The sequence below is a fragment of the Danio rerio genome, chromosome 13, assembly GCF_052040795.2.
Source record: "Danio rerio strain M-AB ecotype USA chromosome 13, GRCz13ab, whole genome shotgun sequence".
NCBI lineage: Eukaryota > Metazoa > Chordata > Actinopteri > Cypriniformes > Danionidae > Danio > Danio rerio.
Window position 1 is genome coordinate 33,413,680 of NC_141033.1, and position 27,806 is coordinate 33,441,485.

Sequence of the window (27,806 nt, forward strand, 5' to 3'; positions counted from 1 at the left end):
ATGGCACAGATAAAAATAAAATAAAAAAAAAAACAGTTATTAGAAATGAGTTATTAAAAAGTTTCACTTTGCTTAACCTGCTGCACAGACCAAGAAAACCAAGTCTATATCCACATCACTGATGTGGAAAGATTTATTAAGGTCTAAAGCAGATGCAGAGTGGACAGAACCTGAAGACTCCACTGAGCAGAGTGGACACATATCCCAGAGCAGCACCAACACAAGGAGGAGGAATTGGGCTCAGAGGACATGAATCCAGCAGAATGATTTAGCTGTGGGCTAAATAAAATACACTTAAATGTTGTTATTATATATCTGCATTTCATATTAATTATGTGCTGCCAAAATGGCAACAGCAGGTCTGCCCACTTTGGGCCTCAAAAATACTCTTCACAAACCTGCGAGTGATTTCACACATACACACACACACACACTTCGGTAAGAATGTTTTTTCAACTACAGCGCTTCGAACTGTAGTTTTGTCGAATGATTAAAACGTTATCAGTATGATGGCGGAAAAACTACATTCTTCAGTCAAACCATCCTTCTGCAATCTTATACAAAAAAAAACAGAAATAAGTAAAGCATTACAGCTAAAAATGTGGGAGAGCGTTGCTATTATGTGATTGTATTGTATTGCAATTAAGTGTTTATGTTAAATCAAAAGTAATTCACAAATACTTGAAAAAAATGATTTAATGACAATAATTCTCTAGTTACAACTGAATTAGTTAGAAACTGACCTATCAACACGTGACCACATCATAAAACCCTCATAAAAAGTCCACACGAATGTTAACCAGCCCCTCATCTTATCAGTATCTGCCTTTGCAATCTGTATGAACCTGCTTGGTGAAAATACATGTTTTGCCATATAAACAAATGCATATGATCATTTACATTCCTACACTTCCATGTTTTATCATTCATGTCCTTTTGAACAATTTCATCTTTCATGTCATTTATTTTTCACGTTGGCTGTTTAAACACAAAAAGCATTTTTTTTACTGACACGCCACTTTCATACATCTATTTTGGTACAATATTTGACATATATAAATATAATAAAAACTTGAATAAAACTATCAGAAATGTATGTTGTTTGCATTAACACAGGAAAAATTATATTAAAAAAAAATAATAAAATCCAAAACATAAAAGAGGACACACAAAGGTTAAATCTCTGCTCTTTTCTCTTTAAAACCCCTAGGTTTTACCCACATTTGTCAATAAGAAAATTTAAAAGAAGAAATGATGCCATGGTATCCATAATTCTGGACCAGGCTGTATCCTGAGCTGACGCTGTGGTGGTCAGAGGAATGGAGTGCATGAGACTGATTCCTGAAAAACCCAAGTGATAGACGAGTCTCCGCATTGATCCTGTAGGCCAGCCTGAACACCCACCGGTGACCTACTCACACCTGCAGTCCAGCGTTCTCCAATCTCCAGCGCCTAGACTGCAGCTCCAACCAGAAAGGTTGGCCAGAGGGAAAAGGTTGTTCCCAACAGAGCCTGATTTCTCTTGAGGTTTTTTTTTTCCTTCACTTTGTCAACTGGTGAATTTTTTTCCCTCACTTCTGGCTTGCTTGGTTTGGTACTTGTGGAGCTGCGAGGTGGATTCGCTCTACAGTGTTAGGACTTTCAGCAGTGAAATTTAAACCACACTGAACTGAACTAAACTGAACTTGAAATCTGAAATCTGGACTTTACTAGAACTTCTACGTTAATTTGCTTTGACACAATCTACATTGTAAAAGCGTTATATAAATAAACATGAATTGAAAATCATTTAAAACATACTAAACCAAGACATCTAATCTTCGACCTACAGAGCGTACTGCATTTCAAAAAAGAAAGAAACTCATAGACCAACAGCTCCAATGAAATATTGTTTTAGGATGCAGCAGCTCCTTCATTCTCCTCCAAACAACCACTAAACATTGGCTTTACACTGAATTATGCATCATAGGCCTGTTCAGTGTCAGTGCAGCCTCAGACAGCAGACTGGATGGACGTGTAGTGTTTTGGATTGTGTGCACATATCTGTGGTTATTAATCTCAGGCCTTCAACTCCTCCGAACTGTAACCCCCTGGAGCTCAGCCGGTGTATGGGGTCCCTCCAATGCCATTGCTGAAAAGACAGCGCATACATCAACCCCTCACACATAGTCAAATTGCAGCCTGGCCAGATGTCTACTTGTAATCATTATTTCCACTACAGCTGTTTTTTCTCATGTTTCACAAAGCGAACATACCTGAGAAAAGTATAACACAATGAGGCTCCTAATTGTGGCTCCGGCAAACTGAGGATGATTGGAGCCCTGTGAGACTAGGTCAAGCCATTTGTATTTCTACAGTGCGTTATATACAATGCAGTTTAATACAAATGTCACTGCTGAAGGATGTGATGTATCAGCCAAAAAAAATGATAACTATTAGATTTTTACCATGATTTACGAAAGACACACACTTTAAATAACAATATAGTTTATGTAGCGAAAAATCGACTGTTAATTTGTTTATTTGTCACTTTAAATTTCATCAAAATTAGTATTATCATTAGTTTGTTGTTATATTTTAATAAGCACAGGTTTTTCCATACACTCATTTTTTTGCTAATGGTTAAAAATACCTATGTAAATTAGCTGAAACAACACACTTTTTTATTTTTTTGGGACAACTTAAATGTTTATGTTCAGTCCACTTAAATTTGTTGTTAACTTAAATGGCAACATAATTGAATTTTGCAGAACCCTGCATTTTTTTAGAGGGTACATATGTTATGCTGAATGATGATGAAATACTTCAAATTTTTTTAAAGAATATTATGCACAGTTGCTCAGTGGTTATCACTGTCACCTCACAGTAAGAAGGTCGCTGGTTTGAGTCCCGGCTGGGCCAGTTAGCATTTATGTGTGTAATCTGAATGTGGGTTTCCTCCGAGTGCTCCGGTTTCCCCCCACAGTCCAAAGCCATGCAGTATAGGTGAACTGAATAAACTAAATTGTCCAAAGTGAATGAGTGTGTATAGGAGTTTCCCAATATTGGAATAGTTGGGGGTACATTCAGCTGTGCCGACCTCTGAAATAAGGACTAAGCCGAAGGAAAATGACTGAATAAATTATGCTTTCTATGTTCATCAAAATCCCTTTTGTTAATATAATTGGATGTAAATACCAAAACAGGATTTTCATCTTTGACCATCTAATCTTACATTTACATTTATTCATTTAGCTGATTCTTTTATCCATTTATATTAAAAATGAAGATAAAAGAAGCACTTTATTTCACAAGAGAGCAATAATATATAAATACCATGACAAGTCAGTTTATCACACACGTGAATATGTATTTTTGGAACAGAATTAACTGTTATGACTATTATTATTACTATTGAATCTTTGAGTGTTTATAGAAAAGTGACTGGTGAATTCGCTTGTTAATACTGTATCTGGGTCCATACACTCATTTGAACTAAAAACTTTCATTTTTGACCACTTTTTAGTCATATCACACATTAAATTGAATTTGATGTGAAATCATGGTGTACACAACAGTCTCTGGACTTGCTGCATCACAGACACCATTATTCGAACAAATTTTTTTTTTCTGGCCATCTACACTGTAAAAAATTTCCCTGTAAAAAAACGGTAATCTACTGGCAGCTGTGGTTGCCATTATCATACTGTAAAAATATGGTGCCCTACCGTTTTTTAAATTACCAGCATGATACTGTTTTTGTTAGCAACAGTATTCTACTGTTGTGGAACTGTAAAAATACAGTGCCCTACCGTTTTAAATTAACAGCATGATACTGTTTTTTTAGCCACAGTAATCTACTGTTATGGAACTGTAAAAATACAGTGCCCTACCATTTTAAATTAACAGCATGATACTGTTTTGTAAGATACAGCATACCACTGTTATTCTAATGTAAAAATACAGTGCCCTACCTTTTTTACATTTTATCTACAGCATGCATCTGTTATTTAGAAGCATAAAGCTGTTAAATTACAATCCATATTTAACCATATTATTTCAGATTAAAATGATTCAAAAAGAGAAATAAATCCAAGTTATATTTCACATTTTTTATTTTCAAACAACACAAAATAAAATCTGCATTGTGTTTGTGAAAATATTAAGCCAAAGAACAGGCAAAAATTGTAAGTTCTCCAGAAATGTTAAGATCGTATTCAGCATTGTACAACAAGAAGCAACTTACCGAATGTCATAGAAAAAATTAATAAATAGCCACTTTACAATTTAGTCTTGGATATAAAATATAAAAATATATAGCCCCAAAATGAGCTTCAGCAAATAAAGAAAAAAAGGCCTCTGTGTTGCAAAAGTAGGGGGTTCAAGCTAGCTGCATTTTAAATAAAGTCCCATTCAAAGTCCATTAGTTTCTTTAAAAGGTTTGAAACCTTGGGGTTTACAGTCATGGTCTTCTTCTGAACTGTCTTGCCAGTTTTTTTTGACGTCACATTTCCTCTCACAGCCTTGGTTCCCCTCTCTGGATTTATGCCAGCAAAGCATCTGAATAATAAGAATAAAAGATTTTCTGTGAACAAGGTATTTAAAACTGTATGACTTACAAAAAGAAATAAACTATCTGCAAAAGTGATTTTCTGTTCTGAAAGAAAATTTTTGTGAAAAAGCACATGCATTTTTGCAGCACTAAAATGGTTTTCCCTGAAAAAAGGTTATTATTATATGATGAAGATTAAAGACATGAAAAGGGCATTCAAATGTTAAAATGTTTGATTTTTGAACAACACCAGTGACGTGTGTGTACATAGTTAAAGTCCCTATTTGCTATATGTACAGTTGAAGTCAGAATTATCAGCCCTTTTTTTTGAATTATTTATTTTCATTATTTTCCTAATGATGTTTAACAGAGCAAGGAAATGCTCACAGTATCTGATAATATTTTTTTTTTCAGGAAAAAAGTCTTGTTTTATTTTGACTAGAATAAAAATAGTTTTAATTTTTTTAAATATTGATTTTAAGGTTAAAATTACTAGCCCCTTTAAGCTATATAATGTTTAGATAGTCTATAGAACAAACCATTGCTATATAATGACTTGCCTGATTACCCTAATCAGCCTAGTTAACCTAATTTACCTAGTTAAGCCTTTAAATGTCACTTTAAGTTGTATAGAAGTGTCTTGAAGTATATCTCGTCAAATATCATTTACTGTTATTATGACAAAGAGAAAATAAATCAGTTATTAGAGATGAGTAATTAAAACTATTATGTTTAGAAATGTGTAGAAGAAATTCTCTCCGTTAAACTGAAATTGGGGAAAAAAATAAACAGGGGGCAAATAATTCAGACTTCAACTGTATATAATATAATATAGATTTTTTTCCCCCAATTTCTGTTTAACAGAGAAGATTTGTTCAACATTTCTGAACATACTAGTTTTAATAACTAATTTGTAAAAACTAATAACTGATTTCTTTTATCTTTTCCATGATGACAGTAGATAATAATTGCCTATATTTTCTTAAAATACTAGTGTTTAGCTTAAGGTGACATATAAACGCCTAACTAGGTTAATTAGGTTAATTAAAGTCATTGTATAACGATGGTTTGTTCTGTAAACAATCAAAAATATATATTGCTTTAGGGGACTAATAATATTGACCTTAATATGTTTTAAAAAAAAATAAAAACTACTTTTATTCTAGCTAAAAATCTGAAAAAAATTCTCCAGAAGAAATAATATTATCAGAAATTCTGTGAAATATTCTTTGCTCTGTTAAACATAAATATGTAAATATTGAAAAAAGAAAAAAAAAATCAAGGAGGCTAATAATTTTGACCATGCACGCACGCACGCACGCACACACACACACACACACACACACACACACACACACCACATATAGTGTTCAGCATAAATGAACAGCCCCTTTAAAAAATGTATATTTCTATAAATTCCTCAGTGAATATAGACAAATATATATTGGTGCATTTAAACAAAATAGTTTTATTAAACAGAGTAATATTTTTTTCCTGTTTATTATTAAAGTTGTATTTATTTTTTTTTCATCAAAATATTCAAAATATTCACTGCCGTGTACTAAGTTTATTAGCTCCAATTTTGGCTTTGACTAATCTAATGTTTATGCACAAATATATAATTGTAAAGCATTCTATTCAAAATATTAATCTGAAGGACAGATTTTTTAGAGGTCATGTTTAAAAAGGCTATTCTGCTCACAAAGGCTGCATTTATTTAATCAAAAATAAAGTAAAAATGTTGAATTTTAAAGTGTTACTACTAGGGATGTAACAGTATCAGAATTTCACTGTACGATAATACCTCGGTATGAATGGCATACTTATTGAATAATTTACAGGAAAAACAAAACTAATGAAAAGACTCGAAAAAAGTGGCAAAAGTGTTTATTTACCTTAGCACTGAACATATCAATGACATACAAATTAGCCATCTATCTGTAAGTTTCGAAACAGGAAATTCAATTTTTAAATTTTAATAACAAAAAACTATTAAACTATATATATATAAAAAAATTTTCAATTTAGTATTGTTGAAAACTCATCACATTCAACATTTAATCACTCACATAGATAGAGATGGGTTTTTTAAAGAAATGATCATATAACCATAATCTGGTAAAAGCTGGGATCTCTGGGCATGTCTGATTCCAAACTTTTCACTTGTAGTGTATACACACAAACACACATGTGACAAGTTGGACATAACAATATTCTATTCCATGAAGTCCTCATGCTAAATTAAACAAAAAATATGTAAGTGCAAACATATTACCTTTGAAGGAATTCCAGTGTGCATGCTCACCCTCACAGATTACTCTGCCTTCCATGCTGATCATCCATTGTTTTATCCACTGGCCCAAAGTATCATCTGAACCTTTAATAAATTGGTTGATTAAAGTATTATTTAGAAATTATTCTGGAGATTAATTCTGTGATTTATCATTTGTTTTGAAAGGCTTGGTGTAGAAAGGGCCATGATAAAATTATGCAAGACGTGATAAAGCCATACAATATAATTTTTCAAAGTTAAAATAAATATTTAAATAATTATAATAAGCAACTACATGAAATCAAACCAGGTAATCTGAGATTCAAAGATAATGAAAAGTGACAGAATGTCTTAAGCATGTGTTAAAACATTGACAATAGTATGTCAATAGTAATACTAAAGGATAACTAGGCTTCTAAAAGGCAAGTTTATTTCTTTGGGTATCAGATCAAAACAAATACATACATTTCTAACTAAATGAGACTTTGCTTTAATGAATTAAAAATTAATGAATCTATTTCGTCAAATACAAACCAGCAAAGTCTATAGCGGGACACAAATTAGATTTTTTCCCTATCTTAATCACAAAATACTTACCAGGCAGAATCAAATGAGGAGTCACAGGCAGGTTACCCATCTTTTCAAGATTAGCAGTGGTGGCAGACATCTATTGGTCAAAAATGAATTGTAAAGAATTTTCATTATAATAGCAGTTACTCCTTACTCACATTATCAAAAAGATTAAAAGCTCTGCCACTTTAGGTAACATTACCAAGCATAAAATCTGATCGTAACTCTAGTCAATTTCTATATAAACCAACTGCAATAACGTAAAAATAACAAAGGTCTCACTCGATCTTAAAATGTTATTTTTAGAAGCACCGGAGTTGCAAATGAAAAGGTGTATCTGTAATAAAATGGACCAAATATGCAAGTTACACATGTAACCACATGGAAAAAAAAAAGATTCTGTACAATCTTCACTCAAAGTTCATGTAAAATCTAGGTTTAACATTCTTACCTGTGTGTGATGTGAAAATGAGTCCTCCAGCTATCGTTAGCTTGCTAAATTAGGCTAAAGTTACCCCCTTTCTCTTCTCAAGACATTCACACGGTCGGATCCTGCAATTAAATAAACAGGTGCTTTGGTTATGTGTTGATTGGATGTTTATGGCATGATATTTAAATTTAATAAGTAATTTAAAGATAGTACGTTTACAGATATAGCTTCTTACCTCGTCGAAAATATCCAAATTATCCAATTATCCTTTCTTGTAAGTACCTTGGAGTTTCAAACAGAGGCACGCAGTTCAAATCTGTCATAAAATGCAGGGCAATGTACCAGTTCATGTAACCACAAATTATAACGTTCAACATTTGCACTGTTCCTAAAAGTTCAGGTAAAATATCCATCCAGGCTCCAGGAGATGTGAGGACTAACGTTACCGAGTCCTTATGCTAATCTTGCTTTTCAAATTCACACAGTCAAATCATTGTTGCAGTTGTGTGTTTATTGGATGTTTACATGTGATTTTAAAAAAATAACAGGTACTTTACAGATAGTTAGTCACATTTGGAGCTGCAAACTTACCTCATGTAGATAATCCAAAATGGCGTCTTGTGTACACAGAAAAAAATATGGTATAAAACCGTTAAATTACAGTGCCCTTACTGTTGTTGCTCAACCACTCAAACTGAAGTGAGCAAGTCTTCCCATGATGCATTGTAAAAAATGGCAACTTGCTGTTTTTACATTAAAACAGTATTTTGCTGTTTATTTTCATCGTAAATTTACAGGAATTTTTTACAGTGTAATATTAGGCATAGAAATATAATGCGATTGTGACTTTCAAAACTATTATATCGCGATGTAAACATTTATTATTATCATTTGTTGAACCTCCCTGAACAGTTTGATATAGCGACTGGACCCAGAAGTTGCTTCGCGTGACGTCACACTTAACATGGAGATATGGAGAAGAAAAGAGTGTGTCTTCTACAGGTGGTCTGTCAAACCCACTCACCTGCATTAAGCTCACTCAGGATTACACAATGGTTTCCCAGTAACACGGAGTGCTATTTTTGGACAATTAAATTATTCAGTATTGACGAAAATGAAGAGTTTAGATGTTTTACAGCTAAGCTGCTCCCATAGACAACTTCATCAAGGTTTAAAGCCGCCTCCACACTGCACATAACATTCGGACTCGACTGTCGGAATACACCCCCTTGTGGCAGTCGCACAGAATTTTCAGTTTTGTCATGTACCATGGGGGAAATCTGATTCTCGCTGTGTCCAACATAAAGCGCAAAAGCAAGAGCCTTTATTCTCTGTGTTCACCATGGTTGATTGCATGAATGAATACTATAAACTCATAGACCGCTAAAACTTTTGGAGGAAATATGGAGATGATGTTAAAATATAATATTTGTACTACTCATTTATGAATAGAGTTGTTTTTTTCAATATAGACAGTTTTATTACTCATAAAATAACAAAACACTACTATTTCTCATGTCGCGAGCACGAACCTGCTTGGACAACATACAGCATACGTTGTCTAGGTGCAGGAATTCAAATATTTTAACGGATCTGCAGCTCAAATCAGACCCAAATTTTCCACATATGCAGATGATCAGAACTCTACTCAGCTTCTGGACTACTCTCCAATGTAAATGAATTACTTTCGGTCTGTCACTTGTTGTTTGTCGTGTGCAGTGACAGCTTAAAACCCATTAAAGTCTAAAATAACTGGGGGGGGGGGGGGGGGGGGGGGTAATTACAGGCAATAGTCAGTATAGTTCACGAATCAGTAATGATGCTTTTTCACTGTGAAACCAGTTCAGTTCATAAGGCACATTCAGTTCCCAACAATGCTGGCATTGTTCTAATTAGTTCACGGGTGATTTAGGTCAGTTCAATACAAATGTCATCGCTGAAAGATGTAATTCACTGTACGGTGACAGAGAGAGCAAATGTAAGCCCTCTTATAATAACAAAGCCATTGTCTCTCCTCTATGCTTTATTTCCCATTTGCCTATTACCAGCTATAGCCGATAAATGGGAAATAAAGCGTACGAAATGTTCTCCAGAGAGAGTGAATTGATGTTTGACACTTCACTCCTCCACACCTTCATGCCTTGTCAACACATATGATCTGAACATCAGTTCAGAAGAGCATATAATAGTCCTCTCAATTCCTAAATAGCTTACAGATGGAATTTAACTCAATCCTGCTTAGCTAATGGACGTGATACTACCAGCTCATCCAAGCTAAATATGAAGCAAAGGCTCGAGTCATTTATCATCATCAAACTCATGGCAAACCATTCTCTGCAGCCTTTCCATATGAAGACTGAAGACTTTAATTACTACCATACATGACGAAAGGACACATGCTTTAGAGAAGACATGTTATGATGCATTTCTGAGTAAATTACATTAATGCAAGTACAGTGAATTGTTGATAAGTGTCCAATCAGTAAATGTAATTGAGCAATCAGGAACTAGTGATTATCCCCATGTGTATAAACAATTAATTCCTGCAAATCAAGACGTAATAAGGAATAGTACGTCAAATTATTTCGCAGGAAGTCCAGCCATTTGGTCATATAAACAATTTGTGCGTTTGTAACTCAGATCTAAAGCAGAAATATTAGATCCTGACAGTGTTGTTTAGGGTTTAGGGATGGTTCACAGCGATCTTCTTACACTCCACCTGTCTGAACTGGAGTTTGTGAAGAATGTGATTGAAATGGAAATGTTTTGCTGCTTGCCTACAGATGTATGAGTCTCATTTCCTTGCCTAAAACTAATCTATATAGTGTCTGGGTAATATGGATCTATATAATGATGTCTTATAAAATAGCATAAATCTCACTGGACAGATCCCCAGCTCTGATTTCATAAATTATTATCTGTACATGATAAGGCAGATACACTAACACAGCTGGATCCTCATAAGGGTCTTTTACACAAAAAAGTCTGTAGTGGCTGAATCTCCAGAGTATTGGAGTGTTGAAGGTTCAAATTTGGCCCAGCAACACTTGTAGTCAGTCTTGGGGATAACACATTACAAGTAACACAAGTTACTGTACGTAATGATATTACTTTTCTAAGTAACAAGTAAAGTAACGCATTACTTTTAAAAAATAAGTAATAATATTTTAGGTACTTTTTTAGAAAATGTCATTTGAATAACTTTTTATTTTAATTAATTAGCTTTTAAAATTAAAATTAATTAAAATTAAAGTAGTAAATTGAGTCACATGCAGTGAATTGTCACAATCATCAGCAATCCAGGCTTGAATCTGTCAGCATATGGACTAAAAAATCCTGTCATGCACCACACACTCACACCTGTTCCAGTTTTCCTGCTGATTGCTAACACACAGCTGAAGCTGTTCAAAATTGATCACATGGACGTTATAAGCATCACAGACACACACACCAGTTGCTGAGTCTTGTTATACTGTTACTGTAAACATTATGATGCGTTTTCGTTGCCTTGTCTTTCCGTGTACCGATCTTCGCTTTGTTTGTTTGTTTTCGTTGCTTGATGCCTGTACTGACCATTTGCCTGTTAAATGACTACGATTCTGGTTTGCCCGTATACTTCTGTTTGTTCCTATTTTGACTGTTGCTTGCCTGACCGTCCTGTTAATAAACATGCATTTGGATCCAAACCTTTGTTGTCAGCGAGATCATCACATTACATCAGTGAGAGAATGTGTTCAATAATTTGAATGCATCGAAGAAAGAAAAAGGGGCTTGTCTCAATAGACAGTGATTTTACCTGAGGCAAATACAAAAGCAAACACATTGCTTTAAACTTTCAATAATCTGTATATACGGCATGTATACAGTCTGGGTATACAGAAATCAGAGAATGAAATTCAGTACTTTCTAGGACCTTTTTTAGGACACTTTCCATATATTTTAAGACCTCATCACCACTTTAGGTTTCAACCAATAAAATTGGTGACAATTTACAGTAAAGTAGGTGGCGTCTAAAAATCAGGAATAATGGTGTTGTCTAAGTTACAACAGTAAACAAAGCCAGGTGATGTCAAATCTAGCAGAATTTTATCGAGTTTATAAATCTACACAGCTTAAATGCGCCTAAAAAGTATATTTCTGTACTGTTCTGGTAGCAATCATGCTTTCGATCTTATTGTTAACCTTTTTGTACATTTTTTTACACACAAATTTGTTCCTAAATAGAATACCTAGACTTAATATTTTCCATGCTGAAATTTTGTTCATTGTTAAATCTCTTAAATTTATTAAGAATAATAAGAATATGTTTCTTAAAGCTTATGATAATCTTTTTCTGAATGATTGAGGCTTTGTAAAGATATTTTTTTCTCTCACTCTCTTTCTTAACCTTTGTTACTGTATTTTCTCTTCAATGCAGAGATGCATTCAATAAAAGTTTTTATAAATAATACAAAAAATAAAATAATAAAACACACAGCACTGCATAATTCAGGCAAACTTTATCATACAACTAGAAATTGTATAATCCAAAATTCTACAAATTCTACTCTAAGATGTAAAATAACATTTAAGACTTTTTAATACTTTTTAAGGGCCTTAAATTTCTCTGAAATGGTTTATAAATTTTTAATACTTTTTAAGACCACGCGACACTCCACAGAAGCTCAGGGGTGAGGAAATTCTCAGATAACATTATCATAAAATAATGTGTTTGTAAAGGTAAATCAAAGTAATACAGTTTTCTGTTAATTGCAGAACTCCTCTTTTAAAAAAGAAAGAAAAAAACACGTTCTGTAAGAGATCAAGCCACAGCCAGGTCATAAAAAGTAACGCAAAAGTAATGCAGCACATTACTTCCTATAAAAATTAACTAAGTAACACAACAAGTTAGTTATTTGGAAGTAACTCAATATTGCAATGCATTACTTTCAAAAGTAACTTTGCCCAACACTGCTCATGGTCAGTTAAAATGTTTCTACAAAAAAAAAAAAAAAAAGGCGGGGCTAGGATCTAATTTGTCGTTGGTTAAGGTGAATGGGTTTAATTCTTAAATATTCAAATATTAATTGTTTAACTGTAGAAATGTTTAAAACTTTATGCATGTTATGCCTAAAAAGTTATTCAAGCACAAAAAATATCTTCCGTAAATTAGCATGTATTCCATTTATATTTCTTTTCGGATCAAAATTAATGACATTTAAATGGTTATAATTTTTTTAATATACATTTTTACAGCTCAAACACACACGTGTAACAAAAAAAAAATGAATGTAAGTGCATTTGTAACCTACTTAAAATGTAATATTTACATTTATTTTTGAATCCCGTTGTTTTTAGTTTTACTTTCAGTAATCATTATTATGCTTTGATAATTTCTTTTAACATTATTGGTCAGGAATATTCCATTTACAGTAAAGACCCTTTAACCACTAAAACCTCTAGTAACCAGTAAAATCAAGGAAAAGACAAAAAAATAATAATTGAAAATGTAATCAAAACAAAAACACGTAAGGACTCAATAAAATCAGAAGCTTGTATTTGATGCATGTTAGCTCTGCTGTTTGGCTTAAGCAATCCTTAAAGTCCTAAAACTCCTGCACAACTCAAACACACACCAAAGAACAAACCTCTAAATAAAATCCCCAGTTGATCTTTACATCAGAAGACTAAAGATTATTCTATTTAGATTGGTCTTGAAGACATTGAAGACAGCATTGTGTCTGGGTGGGCATGAATGCAGGTTTATGCAAGCCCACCCATAGTTGTACATGCCTGTTTTGTGCACACACTTGTGGGCAAACTCTCATTGCATCTGTGATGTGGTGGCAAAGATTTAGAGAAACTTTTGGGTCTGTGCACACATTATGTTTCCAAGGAGATAATGGCAAGCCAAAGGTTCACTTGACTTATGGTTCACTTCATTTGCTTCAAAGAAATCACATATTAGTCTTCAATCTCCCCTACTGTTGGGGGATTTTTGGCAAGACTTAGTAGTGGTAAACTAAGAGTGTAGGGATTTAAAGTAGCAGTTGCCAATCTCTAAGCTTAAGTATCATGACATGCAACAGTGACACACAGAATTCAAAATAAATTATATAGGCAAATAATGAAGGCAAAACTAAAAGAAAGAAAAGCAGAAATATTTCCCTGATGTGGTTTTAAAATTAGATTTTAGGTGATGAAATAAGCCTCATTTGACATAAAATCACGACTAACAGTAATATATGGATAGCATATCTTAACTGTATTTTTAGTGTACAATCATGGAATTCTCAGAATTTATTTGAGCAATACATGTGGTTTGCTTTATTATGTAAACTACTCATGACATTTTTACAAATTCTAAATAAAAACAGTCAGTTAGAGCAATATTTGTTTTTGCATAACATAAAACAAAATGTTCAATGTTTTCACACATGAACTCAATCTTTTCAAGTGGTCTTTCAATTTTTATATATTTTATATAGTCTAATATTAAACTAATTAAATAAAAATACAACATTCATTATACAACTAAATTATGTAATTAATATATTTGAACAGTTTAAAAAATGTATTGCTGCTATGGCAAACAAAACTTTCTAATTCAGACTTCAATTTCAAATATCAAAACTGTTGCATTATCTTTTGTCACATGATCCTTCAGAAATCATAATTTGGTACTGCTTAATATTTTTGTAGAAACTGATACATTTTATTCAGAATGTTTTCATGAACACTTGTTTAAGTAAAGAAGTCTAAAATTAAACAAACAAACAAATATATAGATAAATATATAGATAAATAAATAAATAAATAAATAAATAAATAAATAAATAAATAAATAAATAAATAAATAAATAAATAAACAAACAAAAGTTTGGATATAGTTTACGCCATAAAATTAAAATGTGGCTAAACAGGACATAAAGGTGAACCACAACTGTATCAGTTTTACCACCACATTTCAGAAAACATCTGTACATAACAGCTACAACCAATGCATTGGCTACAACCTTTAAAACTCTCAATAAACAGTTCAGATCTGCAGGCAAGTCAGATCAGGGAAAAGTACAGAGCAGGTTTACATTCCTCTTAACAGGTCAGCCTTTGATTCCAAACAACATTAAGAGCATATCGCTTGCTGCGGTCATTCATTTGTAGCTCCACAGTTTATTTGAGTAGGATTTCACCACCTGCCTACATTCAGTCTTTTCCCCAGAGCAACATGTACAGACTAATGCTAGGAGCAATTCAAACATCCACTTCCATTTTCCTCTTCTATGCTTCCCTTTTTCAGGCCCTTTACATGCTGAGGAAATATTATAACTGTACATACACCTTCAGTAGATTTCACACCGGGAGGTAGAAAGAATTTGAAGCAGTTCCGTTTAGATTCACATTTGTTCATGATGGCAGGAGACTTACAGTGGTGCGTGTAGTGAATGTGTAGTGAATAAAAGGGGCTTGGACCAGTTTAGATTTGCCCTAATGGGGCTTTGCTTCATAAGTGCTGATTCAATGAATCAACTGATATGGTCAATTAATTCCTGAATCAGACGGAGATGTTTTTTACATACATCTATATATTTTTAACAATGATGTTTGGAACAATACTTAACTATAGAGGAAGAATGATGTTTATAAGCATGAATACATTCATTTTTTTTACATGTTTTATTGCAACAAAATCGTCTACCGCACCTCCAACAGTTATAAATGTATGCTTAATCTTTGTCATTTACATTGAATTTTACCTTTAATCATTTGGCAGATGCTTTTATCTTTAAGCAATGACAACAACAGAAGTAATCAAATCAACAAAAGAACAATAATGCCGATAAAATTATGATTCCCAGTTAGTATAATGCAGTTTACAAATTGATTTGATTTTAAAATATATATACACTAGAGAAAATAACATTTAAAAATTGTTAGTAGGCATTAGGCATGGGACAATAATTGTTTTTTAAGGTTTAACGCAGTTTGGAGAAGTCAAGGTTTTAAAAACTGCCAAAATTTTCTGCAATACCATTCCGAAGGTATATGTAAGATTTTTATTTACATTTTTTTAGGACAACAGTATCTTCATCAGAAAAAAATATCCAAAGATGCTGTTTTAAATTGTAAAGAAATCTGTTTTTTTTAAACAAATAAAATTTGTAAAGCCTGACATGTTTACTGCACCATAATATTTTTTAAATAAATATATTGTGTTAAAAAATGAAAAAAAAATAGTGTTTTAACCTAGACATTTAAAAAGAATAAATTTTAGAGCAGTAATCAAAATACTGTGATACCATAAAACCGTGATAATTTTATCCAAGGTTATCATACCATCAGAATCTTATACTAGGAGGCATATCATGTTTTTATTAGATAGAAAATAGAGTGTCTTAGCAACAGAAGGTGAAGTATTGACATAAACGATTAATCATGACAATGAAGACTCAAAATCAAGTATGGTATAAGTAATAATATGCTATAGGAAAAATTAGAACAGAAAGTGTAAGTGTTGGACACTTACTGTTGACTTTTGTCATTTAGAACACTAAATGAAACATTTAGTTTATCCAACAGCGTTAAAAATTAAGAAAGTTTATATATAGATGGCAGCAGATTTAAAACAACCCCCGTTCACACTGCTCTGTAAAAATACCTAAAAAAAGCTGCATTATGTATTCCAGGACAGAAGTTATGTCACTTATGTATCACTATACACACATCTAAATATGGTACAGTTGACTACTGAGGTCTCTGTTGTCAAGTACTCATGGACATCTACAAGCTGAACACATAATACGCAAAATATTCATATTTATGTGGTTAAAAAGATAAAATAATTGTTTCTTATTCAAAAACCTGCATTGTCAAATGTTTCTGTTTTAGGTCTCTAAAAATAGCTAAAATAAGCATAAAAAGTTTGAAGTTTTTAGTTGAAAGTTTTCACGTAAAACGTTTTAGTATTAGCACCAACTTTCTATAGATAATGCAATAAAAGTTCATATTTACTGCTCATTGGGTCTACGTGATACATACAAAGTTCATTTACAATCTACAAACAAAAAGTTCCGCCATAACTCACTGTGTATATTTGAACAGTTTCATTGTTTTGGTTAGGATGCCTCTGCATTTGTGAATGGTTGACTGAGATTTTAATTAAATCCTGTTTATTTTGAAATACTCTGTAAATAAACACTATATATAGAAGGTTGGGTTTTGTTCATAGAAAGCAAAAAAATATATATCAATCTATTAGGAATGAAATCTGCTAAATATGCAGAGCTGATGTAGCTGTACCAGTTTTCAGCTTCACTTCCTGAAGGATTTGGTTAATAATACAAAGTTCATTCGAGGTTTACTCGGTTCCACACCAATCTATCAATAATCATGTGAAGCTCCACCAAGAAGTAATATTATCCCCCATATTGCATGAAGATCTAACTTTAGGGGTCAAAAAGTACAAAGCTAAGGAAAGAAGTGACAGTTAAATTTATGGCATCATCAGAGGCTCAGTGTTTGGAAGCAATCTAAGCTAAGATTCACACACACACACACGCATGCTCAGGATGATCCACTGAATCTTCACAGGTGCTGCACAATACAATCTCAAGTAAAGCATCTGAACACAAATCATCACTAAACTTATATTTGGGTCAAAGATGAAGGCTTTCAGGATTTAAGATTTAAGGATTTCAAGTTTTAAAATAGGAAAAGGATACAAGTTTACATATTGTTATTGCTTTATTTAATCTATAAAATAGAATGTGTCCTGTTTATTCTTTATTGGCAAATTTTTTTTCCCATGATTAGCAGAGTAATTTATTCACTGAAACACCAGTTTATACTATATATATATATATATATATATATATATATATATATATATATATATATATATATATATATATATATATATATATATATATATATATATATATCAAAATTTGTTAGAATCGTTTGATTGCATTTGAAAAAAGACTCAATGATCGCAGTGAATAATAAAAATACTAATAATTAGCTGCTATTTTAAATCTTTTTACATTTTATCTATTTCTATGTTTCCATAATGTCACAAAACCTTGTTTATTTACTTAATATAATAAAATGTAAGATCAACACACACATATATATATATATATATATATATATATATATATATATATATATATATATATATATATATGCTTTATACACATTTATATGCATAATTTATTTTGGTCCCATTCCTTGTGTGTAAAAAAAGTTGTTTTTTTTTTTTTTTTTTTTTTTGTAACATTCCAAAAATTATGGCAAATCAAATACCTTGTATGAACTGTTCCAGTATTTAAGATTAAAAATATTATTTAAAAATATTATTAATCAGACGTGCAAAACCAAGAGATTATTTTGTAAATTACAGTTTAATCAATTATAAAATCCCAAAGTACAACAAAATAATCCTTAAAATATAGTATTTTTGTAGGGCAGTTTCACCATAAAACATTCAAAGGGGAAGATTAATCAAAGACTGGATATATCTGTTAGTACATTAGTAATCCCAGGTTAATACAACGCCATAAATATGATTTCCCTCATAACTGTTGAAAGGAAACATGCAGGAATGGAAAAATTGTCATATGGAAGAAAACCTCTGGCTGCAAAACTCAAGGACTAAGAACAATTGGATTTGGCTGGCATAATATCATCAGGAAAATATGTAGTAAAGTATCAAAGTTGAGCACATCAAGCACAGGATATTATGGACTGCTTGTTTTCCGGTCGCTTGCTTTGAAGCGTCACAAACACTGTCATTCATTCTTTCGTCGGGCCATAGAGGAAAGACAAAAACACGATATGAAAACACTTAATAAAACTATTGTACTTGCGGGATTGGTTAGCTGCTTCACGCGTCCCTTTGCCTCTTAAAAAGACAGAAGACTGCTGGTGTGTTTTGTGGCCTTTGCTCCTATCGAAGTCTGGAGGCATTAACGATAAAAGCTATGAAACCATTAAAAGATAAAGCAGTTAGCTTCCGCCATCTACTGACTATTCACCAGTATCACATTATTCAACCGAATGCCTCATAACAATGCTAAACAACAGAGAAAATTCTTAGCATTAAGAGTTTTTTTTTTTGTATCAAGTTGAACTAATTAATAAAGCTGAATGCTGCTATTGTCTGAAAGAACATCGATTATGGAAGAGACTATAATTCGTAGAACAGATTAAATGTTGAACTCTGAACTCAAGAGGGCGCTGTATAATCTTGTAAAACGTTCTACGAAGCCTCAAATATGATAATCCTGGAGAGAGATTTCTATCCTGACATTAAACACAGTTAAAATATTTATTACAGATAATATATCAAATTACTAATGTGAACGTTTAAATAAATTATATTAATTGTTTAAAACTTATATTTATATAAAATATATTTTATATTTGTTTTATATCTTTCTATTTTATTTTACAATTTATATATTTGAAATTATTCCTTCTTTCTGTAAGGCGATTGTGCTGCCCTAGTTTATTATATTTTTATATGAATATATAAAATATTCATATATCTTTTTCATAGATATTCATATATTTATACCTTTCTATATATTTTTTTCATTTATATAATTTCACTTTAATTTATTCACGTTTTATTCATTCATTCATTTTCTTTTCAGCTTAGTGCCTTTATTAATCCGGGGTCGCCACAGCAGTATGAACCGCCAACTTATCCAGCATATTTTTACCACAACCTACTGCTCTACACACACATTCACACACACACACACACTCATACACTATGGACAGTTTAGCCTACCCAATTCACCTGTACCGAATGTCTGTGGGGGAAACCTGGAGCACCCGGAGGAAACCCACGCGAACGCAGGGAGAACATGCAAACTCCACACAGAAACGCCAACTGAGCTGAGGTTCGAACCAGCGACCCAGTGACCTTCTTGCTGCCCTACTTTGCCACTGCTTCGCCCCTCATGTATTATTATTTTTTAATCTATTTCATTTGTACTTTGTACTCATTTGCATGTCTTAAATAAATGTTTGCTTATATTATTTTATTGTTATAAAATTATTTAATAATTGTTGTCTTTTTGTTTTACATTTTTTTACATTCACACGTTTCAATTTGTTTGAGATATGTTTGTCTACATTACCCATATACAGTAGCTACTATAGCTACTAATATAGTTTTTCACAGTTTGGGACAACAAAGAAATGTTTTAATAAAAAGTAAATGACTGTACAGGGGGGCTTTATTTGTTTGTTTGTTGTTTGTTTGATTGATTTATATCACATCCGCATGTAGTAAACCGGTACACAGATAATAGTACATCATAATAACAATAATAACATAAAAACGTTATCGATATAAAAAATAACCTTTGTTTAATTGTGATTCTTTTAAAACGTAATATATAATCTAATTACAAGCACTGAATTTGAGTGTTTGATGACAGAATGCAAATTATAAGTAATCAGTTAGTCTAAAACTACACAACTTTATATATATATATATATATATATATATATATATATATATATATATATATATATATATATATATATATATATATATATAGTAAAATAATGATTAAAGCGAAAGCTCTCTGCACTTTTATTTTGACATGTTTCCTCAGCAGCTGACATCCACACGGTAACTTACACTCTCTCCCTTCACAGTTCATTATGCAGTGATTGTATAACAAGTTCACATGCAAGACAGTAGTACACAGAAAACCTACTAAAACCGAGATTTTAATGGATTTCACGATAAACGAATAAATCTTTTGAAAGAGTCGGGTCGGTGTGAAGGTTTGTTGTTTACTATTGGGCTTTTTAAAGTCTAATTTGAGCTGAGTGTAAACAATAATATGCTAGCGGTTAGCATTTAGCAAACTGCACATACTGTTTGGTAAGACACTGGGTGTCTGAAAGAAAATAATAAAATATTAAGAGACCCATGATTGCCTTACAATTAATACGTTCATCGCTTTGGGTTTATGTTATATAACGTTAACGTTATTCAAGAAAAAAAAATCCGAGGCTGTTGCAATGTCTTGTCTTGTAAGGTTATGTCTCTTGTTTTGTTCTTTGACAGACACTTTAAGTGATCAAAACACATGTTTTTAGACATCTTAAATGTGACTATTAATATAATATAAGCGATTCTTTCTATATAGTATTTTTTTATATGAGCTTTATTGTTACTGTTATTTAAATACTGGTACTTTGGTGTTCAGTTACTCAAATGGTCTTAGACCATTCTAATACTGTAAGAAAAGACAGTGTGTGGAAAAAAAGATAAAATATCAACATAACCGCGGTTGCCTTAAAATTATTTCTTTCATTGTGTTGATATTATTTAATACAGTAAAATCTGAGACTGTTGTAATGTTAAATTGTGTATGTCTGTTTATTTGTTCTTTAACAGTCATTGTAATTGCTCAAAACACATTTTTACAATTAAAAATGTGATTCTTGAAAAAGCGACTCTTTTTAGTTATTCTTGATATAGGCTAAAATACTCTTACTTTGGTGTTCAGTTACTCAAATTTTACAACCAAACTTTACACTCTTAGACCATTCTAATTCACAGTGACATAGCAATGCCAGTAGAAGGTACCGAGGACCAGGCCCTGTCACCCCTGTCCAGCCCTGTGAGTGCTCTTACTCCTGGAGCTCCAGAAGACAATGGCCTTTCCATCCCTGGAAGTAGTAGGGAAGAGCCAGCGGCTGCCTGTCCGGAGACTGTCGGGGCACAGAATTCGAGAAAATCACAACCTCTGCTCCAGATCAACCGTCAGGAGATCCTATCGGTGGACCACAGCTCTCAGGCCGCTGAGCTCCAAGGTCTGGGTGTGGATGTTTACGACCAAGATGTCCTGGAGCAGGGTGTGTTGCAGCAGGTGGACAGAGCCATTCAGGAAGCCAACCAGGCTGCGGCTAAAGCTGAGGCCCAGAAAGAATACGAGTCTGTACTGGATGACGTCAGGTGAATTTATGGCTGCCTTACTTGCTCTTGTAATATTGTGCAATATGTGTCAAAAAATGAATAGCTCAAATTTGAGGTTGATCTACAGTAATGTGGTTGGTTTGTAAAACATTTCAGGTCATGTACAAGTGCTTTGAAACACATCAACAAAATATTGGAGCAGTTAACCCCTCATGCTGCCTCTAGCAAGGATATCAGTCGGAAAATTGAGTCTGTTAAACGGCAAAAAGAGAATAAGGTGAGTATATGCTGGATTGTTAGTTTTGCTGGGTTTAGCCTGTACTGCTGCATTATATGAAATTCTAGTCGGAAATGCTGTCTTCATTTGATCAAAAATACATTATAAACGTTAAATTCATTTAGAAATGTTCATGCTGTGTTTTTGTGGATTCCATACGATTTTTAAAAAGTATGTTTTGTTAAGTACTAGTTTTATTCATCAACAACACAATAATTAAATTGACAGTAAAATCTTGTTAAATCATATTAAAAAATATTTCTATTTCAAATAAATGCTTTTATTAGTTGCATGTATTTTCCCCCACAAAAATATAAAGCAGAAAAAAAAATTCAACATTGATTATAAAAAGAACCCTCATTAATAGTAATTTTTGAAATATTTAATGATTTAACACCAATTAAAATAGATTATGACAGCAATTCAGTATTTTAAAAATATTTCTGAAGGTCCATGTGATGCTGAAGACTGCAATAATGATCATGTAAATTCAGCTTGAAATCACAGGAATAAATTATATTTTAAATCTATTCATACTCATTTAAAAATGTAATAGCTCACAGTTTTACTGATTTACAAATAAATTAGGCTTTGTTAAGGAGAAGATAATTACTTTAAAGCAAATAATGTTTGACTTTTAGTATCTATAATTGGTTTGTATTATTTTAAAAATATATATTTGAACTTTATTTTCTATTGAAATAAGAGCATGCTATATTTCAGTGATGCATTGCATAAAAAGATCTTAGCACACAATACTTAAAAAGCCTGTTATCCTTTTACAGGAGAAGCAGTTAAAAAAGATCAGAGCCAAGCAGAAGAGATTGCAAGCTCTTCTTGACGGAGAGGATATACAGAAGCTTGAGGCAGAATTATTGATTGAGGATGACGAGGGTAAGTATGAAGCGCAGGCCTTTACATGATTTGTATTATCATCATATGCTTTTTTAATCTTGCTCAGCAATCACTTTGTGTATATGGGCACCTTAAATTATACATTTAGAGAATAGTTATATCATAGAAAGTGTAAATCAGTTCATTTATCTTGTTGTTTTATGTTTGCTTTGTAGTTTATAGTATGTATACAACCGAGTTCTTTAGACCATTTTGGGGGATGTAAACAAAAACAATGGTCCCAATGTATTTCCTGTTTTACATATGTAATTTCTATAGCTTTCAAAAATACAAAAAGAGCTACATATTGATAAATAATGTTATGATAGCTGATTTAACATTAAGTTATGATTGAATTGCCTCTGGTTACAGTTATGAAATAGTTTGATAACAAGCAGGAAATGTTCATGACCAATGACATCACAACATTGAAATGGTATTTAAGTATGCTTCCAATATGGTTTTAATTTGTGTTTTGTTACTGTGTTAAAAGCCATGAACTTTTGAAATCAGCTAGGGTTTAATCACAACTTCATAAACTCTAATTTGACATGAAGTATATAAAAACTAAACAAAAAGAGGGGTACACAATGTTATACAATAACTTGCCTTATTACCCTAACCTGCCAAGTTAACCTAATTAACTAAGTTAAGCCTTTAAATATCACTTTAAGCTGTATAGAAGTGTCTTGGAAAATATCTAGTACAATATTATTTACTGTCATCATGTCAAAGATAAAATAAATCAGTTATTAGAAATGTGTTACATAAACTATTATGTTTAGAAATGTGTTGAAAAAAATCTTCTCTCCATTAAATAGACATTGGGGGAAAAACAGGGGGCCTAATAATTCTGACTTCAACTGTATATGCATATATGTTTGGTTAGATAATTTGCAGTGGTTTATGGGGTGAGCTTAAGATATTCTTTGCTCAGTGTGACTAATTTGTAGAATTATTTGCATGAATTCCACAAATAAACATGATTGTTTAAAAAAACATTTATGTTAGCTAATCAATTAACAGCCACTAACAACTGTTTTGTCTTTAAAGATTATTGTTAAGAACATTTTTTTCCAGTGGAAACAATTAATTTTTACTCCCGGATCCTGACTTTTGTTCTCTAAAATAATTCCTGAAGGCACAACAACAGTACACTTTTTTAACCTCTCCCTAATCAAACACACATGAACCATCTCATTAGAACATTAGAAGACTCCAAAACCTGAAATGAAAAAGTCTTAAAAGGTCTTAAATTTGACTTGATGAAATCTGCAGAAACCCTGTTTAGCCAAATATAAGAATGTACTTACCAATTACTATGCCCCCACGTATTTTAAACCTTTAGAATTTTTTTATTCTTAACACAAAATAAGATAATCTGAAGAATGCTGGAAAGTGCTAGCCATTGACATCCTTGTTGGAAAATAAGAATTATGGAAGTCAAAGGCTTTCTAACATTCTTCAGAATAACTTTTTTTGTGTTCAACAGTAGAAAGAAAAGTTTTGTGTATAGTTTGGTGAACTATTTGATATTTTTTCCAGATGTTTTTTATGCCTACATTTGCTTCATTTGACCAATAGACCATTTCAATGTGATGATGTCATTGGCCCATGAACATTTCCTGCTTGTTATCAAACTATTTCATAACTGTAACAAGAGGCAATTCAATCATAACTTAATGTAAAAACAGCTATCATAGCATTATTTATCAATATGTGGCTCTTTTCAATTTCTCAGAAGCTATAGAAATTAAAATTGTAAAAAAGGAAATACATTGGGACCATTGTTTTTGTTTAAATCCCTCAAAATGGTCTGTAGTGGCACTGTTCTCTTGCGTCTCTTAGAACCAGGCCCATCCACCCTGGGCAGCATGCTTATGCCAGCTCAGGAGTCAGAATGGGAAGAGCTCATCCGCACAGGTCACATGACCCCCTTCGGTTCACGGATCCCCCAGAAGCAAGAGAAGAAAGAGCCTCGAAAGGTTATGCTCACTGAAAATTCTGGATTCGATAAGTACCTCGCCGACCAAGCCTTGTTAGCGGATAGCAGGAAGAGACCCATCATGAAGAAGAAGACCACCAAGAAGCACTCAGGAGAGACAACTCCTAACAAAGAGAAAAAGAATGGCTCCCTCTCCTCCAAAGATAAAAAACTCCAAAAGCGAATGCTTAAGCTTCAGAGGACTGCTTTAAGGGCTCACCCCAAAGCCAGACCCAAGGTGGAGAAGGAGCTGCCCCGAGTCAAAAAGAGAAAGAGCGACTGGGAACATGCGTCAGACAGTGAAGGTTCAGAGTACGTCCCTAGTGATGAGCTGATGGATCCTGAGGAACCAGAGAGAGATGATGATGATGAGTTGTGGGTGGATGATCATGAGGAATACCAACTTAAACCATACAAGAAGAAGAAGGAGCCCAAAACTAGGAAACCCAAGAAGGAGGATGAGAGTGACGACTACATCCCGAGCAGCTCAGAGGAGGAAGATTCTCAGAAAGGCGGAAAAGTCAAGAAATGTAAAGATGATGGTGATATCGAGTGCTACAGGCAAAGGATTAGGTAAGTTTAGCCTGAATGCATCATTTTAAAAATCAATACAGACATGGGCCATTCATATTTTGGGTTATTTGACTTAGCATGTATGCTAGAAAAGATAGCCTAATCCACTGATGAAATTGGCAGCTGTTCCTTGACTAAGCAAATTCTATGCCTATTCATATTTTCTCATTATGGTATGCAAGTATTTATGCCAGTGTTGACGTGCAAATAGATGGAAGCAAACCTAACAAGATTTATGCATTTGTATTTATAGAAAGCAAATTGAGTTGGCATGCTCTCTCTCTCCGTAGTTTCTCCGCTCTTGTTGGTTTAAATGTGAATTCAGATGCTCATTTCTGCTATGTTAGAGCACAGCAATGCCGAGTGGTGTAGGGAAAAAAAACGTAATTAACTGAACCAATGCTTAGTCTTGACTTAATTACAAGTGCAGTCTCGGAAGCCCCAGATAAAGGGAACGGTTTCATTGCAGAGTGACAGGACCGACCCCAAATGAAGATGGATTTTTTTTCCCTACACTCCTCTCTCTGTACCTTTCTTGGGGAGCTCAAACTCCTAATTGTCTGTATCAATCTTAATTTGCTTTTCTGACGACACTGCCACTAACTGCTGTAGCTTTCCCTTAAGCCAGAAGTGGGTCAATTAAATCTGGTCTGCTGGAGTGAGGGGCAGAGAAAGGGAAAAGGTCTCTCTCTCTCTCTCTCTCTCTCCTCTCTCTCGCTCTGTCTGTAGTTCTTTGGCTAGGAAATTAAAAACTGAGGCCGGGGACTTTTGCTACCTGCCTGTAGCTTGCAAAACTTTCCCGTAGGAGGTGTCTTTAACGGAGTCTGATTTTAAATGTCAGCAGTAGACTGTTTTAGTTTGAGAAGATTGTTAATCAAATTGAACACTATATGTGAGGTCTTCAGCATGTCTCTGTGGGGTCTGCTGTTCAGAATGACACTGTGTCCACATTAGTCTGTGGCTTTGGTTTCTATTTTTTGACTTGCTTCATGCCTACTTGAACCACTTTGTTCATGAACTTTGTGCTTAGTGGCTGACTGATTCTGAAGTTTTGTTGTTGTTGTTGTTGTTGTTGTTGTTGTTGTTGTTGTTGTTGTTGTTGTTGTTGTTGTTGTTGTTGTTGTTGTTTTGAATGCCAATGGCAAATATAAGGCTAATATATTTGCATATTCACACGTATTTTGGCCGGTTCAACCCACACCAAGTGGAATGTGTTTTACAGATGAATGTTGCATCTTTTTTTTTTTTTCTGAATGCCTGAGAAGTTGGTTACTGTACTGTACTGAACTGTACAGTACTGGGGGTTGTTATCTGGTGGTGGTCAGTATTTATGGGTGCAGAGAGAATTGGCTGAATACTGCTATTGATATTTATGTAACATTGGGCTGGGCCGATAAACGATATTATATTAAAGATAACATTTATGTCAAAACCATTGTTAAGCTCTGGACTTTTTACTTTATATTGATCTAAGAGCCAATTACACAGCAGCAATGTTCAACAAAGGGAGTCAAAAAGTGTGTTGATATTAGAGATGTAATGAATATTTGGTCCACCAAAAATTTATTGGCCGAAAATATGTTATGGCAATTAATGTACCCTCAGATTTTTGTGTCATTGTTGGGGGCTCTTTTAAATCTGGAAGCATTAACAACTGATATTATTATCATGGGGTGAAGCAATCACAGCTAGAAGGTCGCTGGTTCGAGCCTTGGCTGGGTCAGTTGGCGTTTCTGTGTGGAGTTTGCATGTTCTTCCTGCGTTCGCGTGGGTTTCCTTTGGGTTTCTTCCACAGTCCAAAGACATGCGGTACAGGTGAATTGGGTAGGCTAATTTGTCCGCAGTGTATGTGTGTGTGAATGAGTGTGTATGTGTTTCCCAGTGATGGGTTGCAGCTGGAAAGGCATCTTCTGCATAAAACAAATGCTGGATAAGTTGGCGGTTCATTCCGCTGTGGCGACCCTAGATTAATAAAAGGACTAAGCAGAAATAAAAATGAATGAATGAATATTGTTACTGTTCAATATGGAAAATAATTATTGAGATTGCATATTTGCCATATTAGCCAACCCTAACCTCACATGATAATTAAAATGAAATGATTTCAAAACTATTCATTAAAACTGTTAATAAAAAATAATACCTATAAATATTATTTAGCTCATGCTCCATCTTGAAGAACATAGTGGCCAAAAACAATACACATTTCACATTTCTGTTACAATAACTGAGTATTGAATAACAGACAAATGAGTTAAATTCGTATTTCAGGTTATCCTCAGGGTCTTAAAATGTCTTAAATCGAAAAGGTTACATTTTAGGCGTTAAAAACTCTCAAATCTACTGAA

At 33.2% G+C, this 27,806-nt stretch overlaps 2 protein-coding genes across 4 annotated transcripts in view; one reads left to right on the top strand and one right to left on the bottom strand.

Moving 5' to 3' along the window:
• The window catches only part of tmem72 (transmembrane protein 72), a 173,436-nt gene extending 154,682 nt beyond the window's left edge, over positions 1-18,754 (bottom strand). For both annotated transcript variants that reach the window (XM_087278096.1, XM_087278098.1), the window contains exon 1: positions 18,647-18,754. The gene's annotated coding sequence lies outside the window, so the exon portion shown is untranslated. The remainder of the gene's footprint in view (positions 1-18,646) is intronic.
• A 1,699-nt stretch (positions 18,755-20,453) lies between these two features.
• ercc6 (excision repair cross-complementation group 6) overlaps positions 20,454-27,806 on the top strand; it is a 35,615-nt gene continuing 28,262 nt past the window's right edge. Inside the window, exons 1-5 of one of the 2 annotated variants that reach the window (XM_087279515.1) lie at positions 20,454-20,589; positions 21,357-21,769; positions 21,887-22,007; positions 22,793-22,901; positions 24,750-25,458. In XM_087279515.1, coding sequence (XP_087135641.1) covers positions 21,384-21,769; positions 21,887-22,007; positions 22,793-22,901; positions 24,750-25,458 — 1,325 coding nt within the window. In that variant the 5' untranslated portion in view covers positions 20,454-20,589; positions 21,357-21,383. The remainder of the gene's footprint in view (positions 20,590-21,356; positions 21,770-21,886; positions 22,008-22,792; positions 22,902-24,749; positions 25,459-27,806) is intronic. The other variant, XM_087279514.1, reaches the window with a different exon arrangement.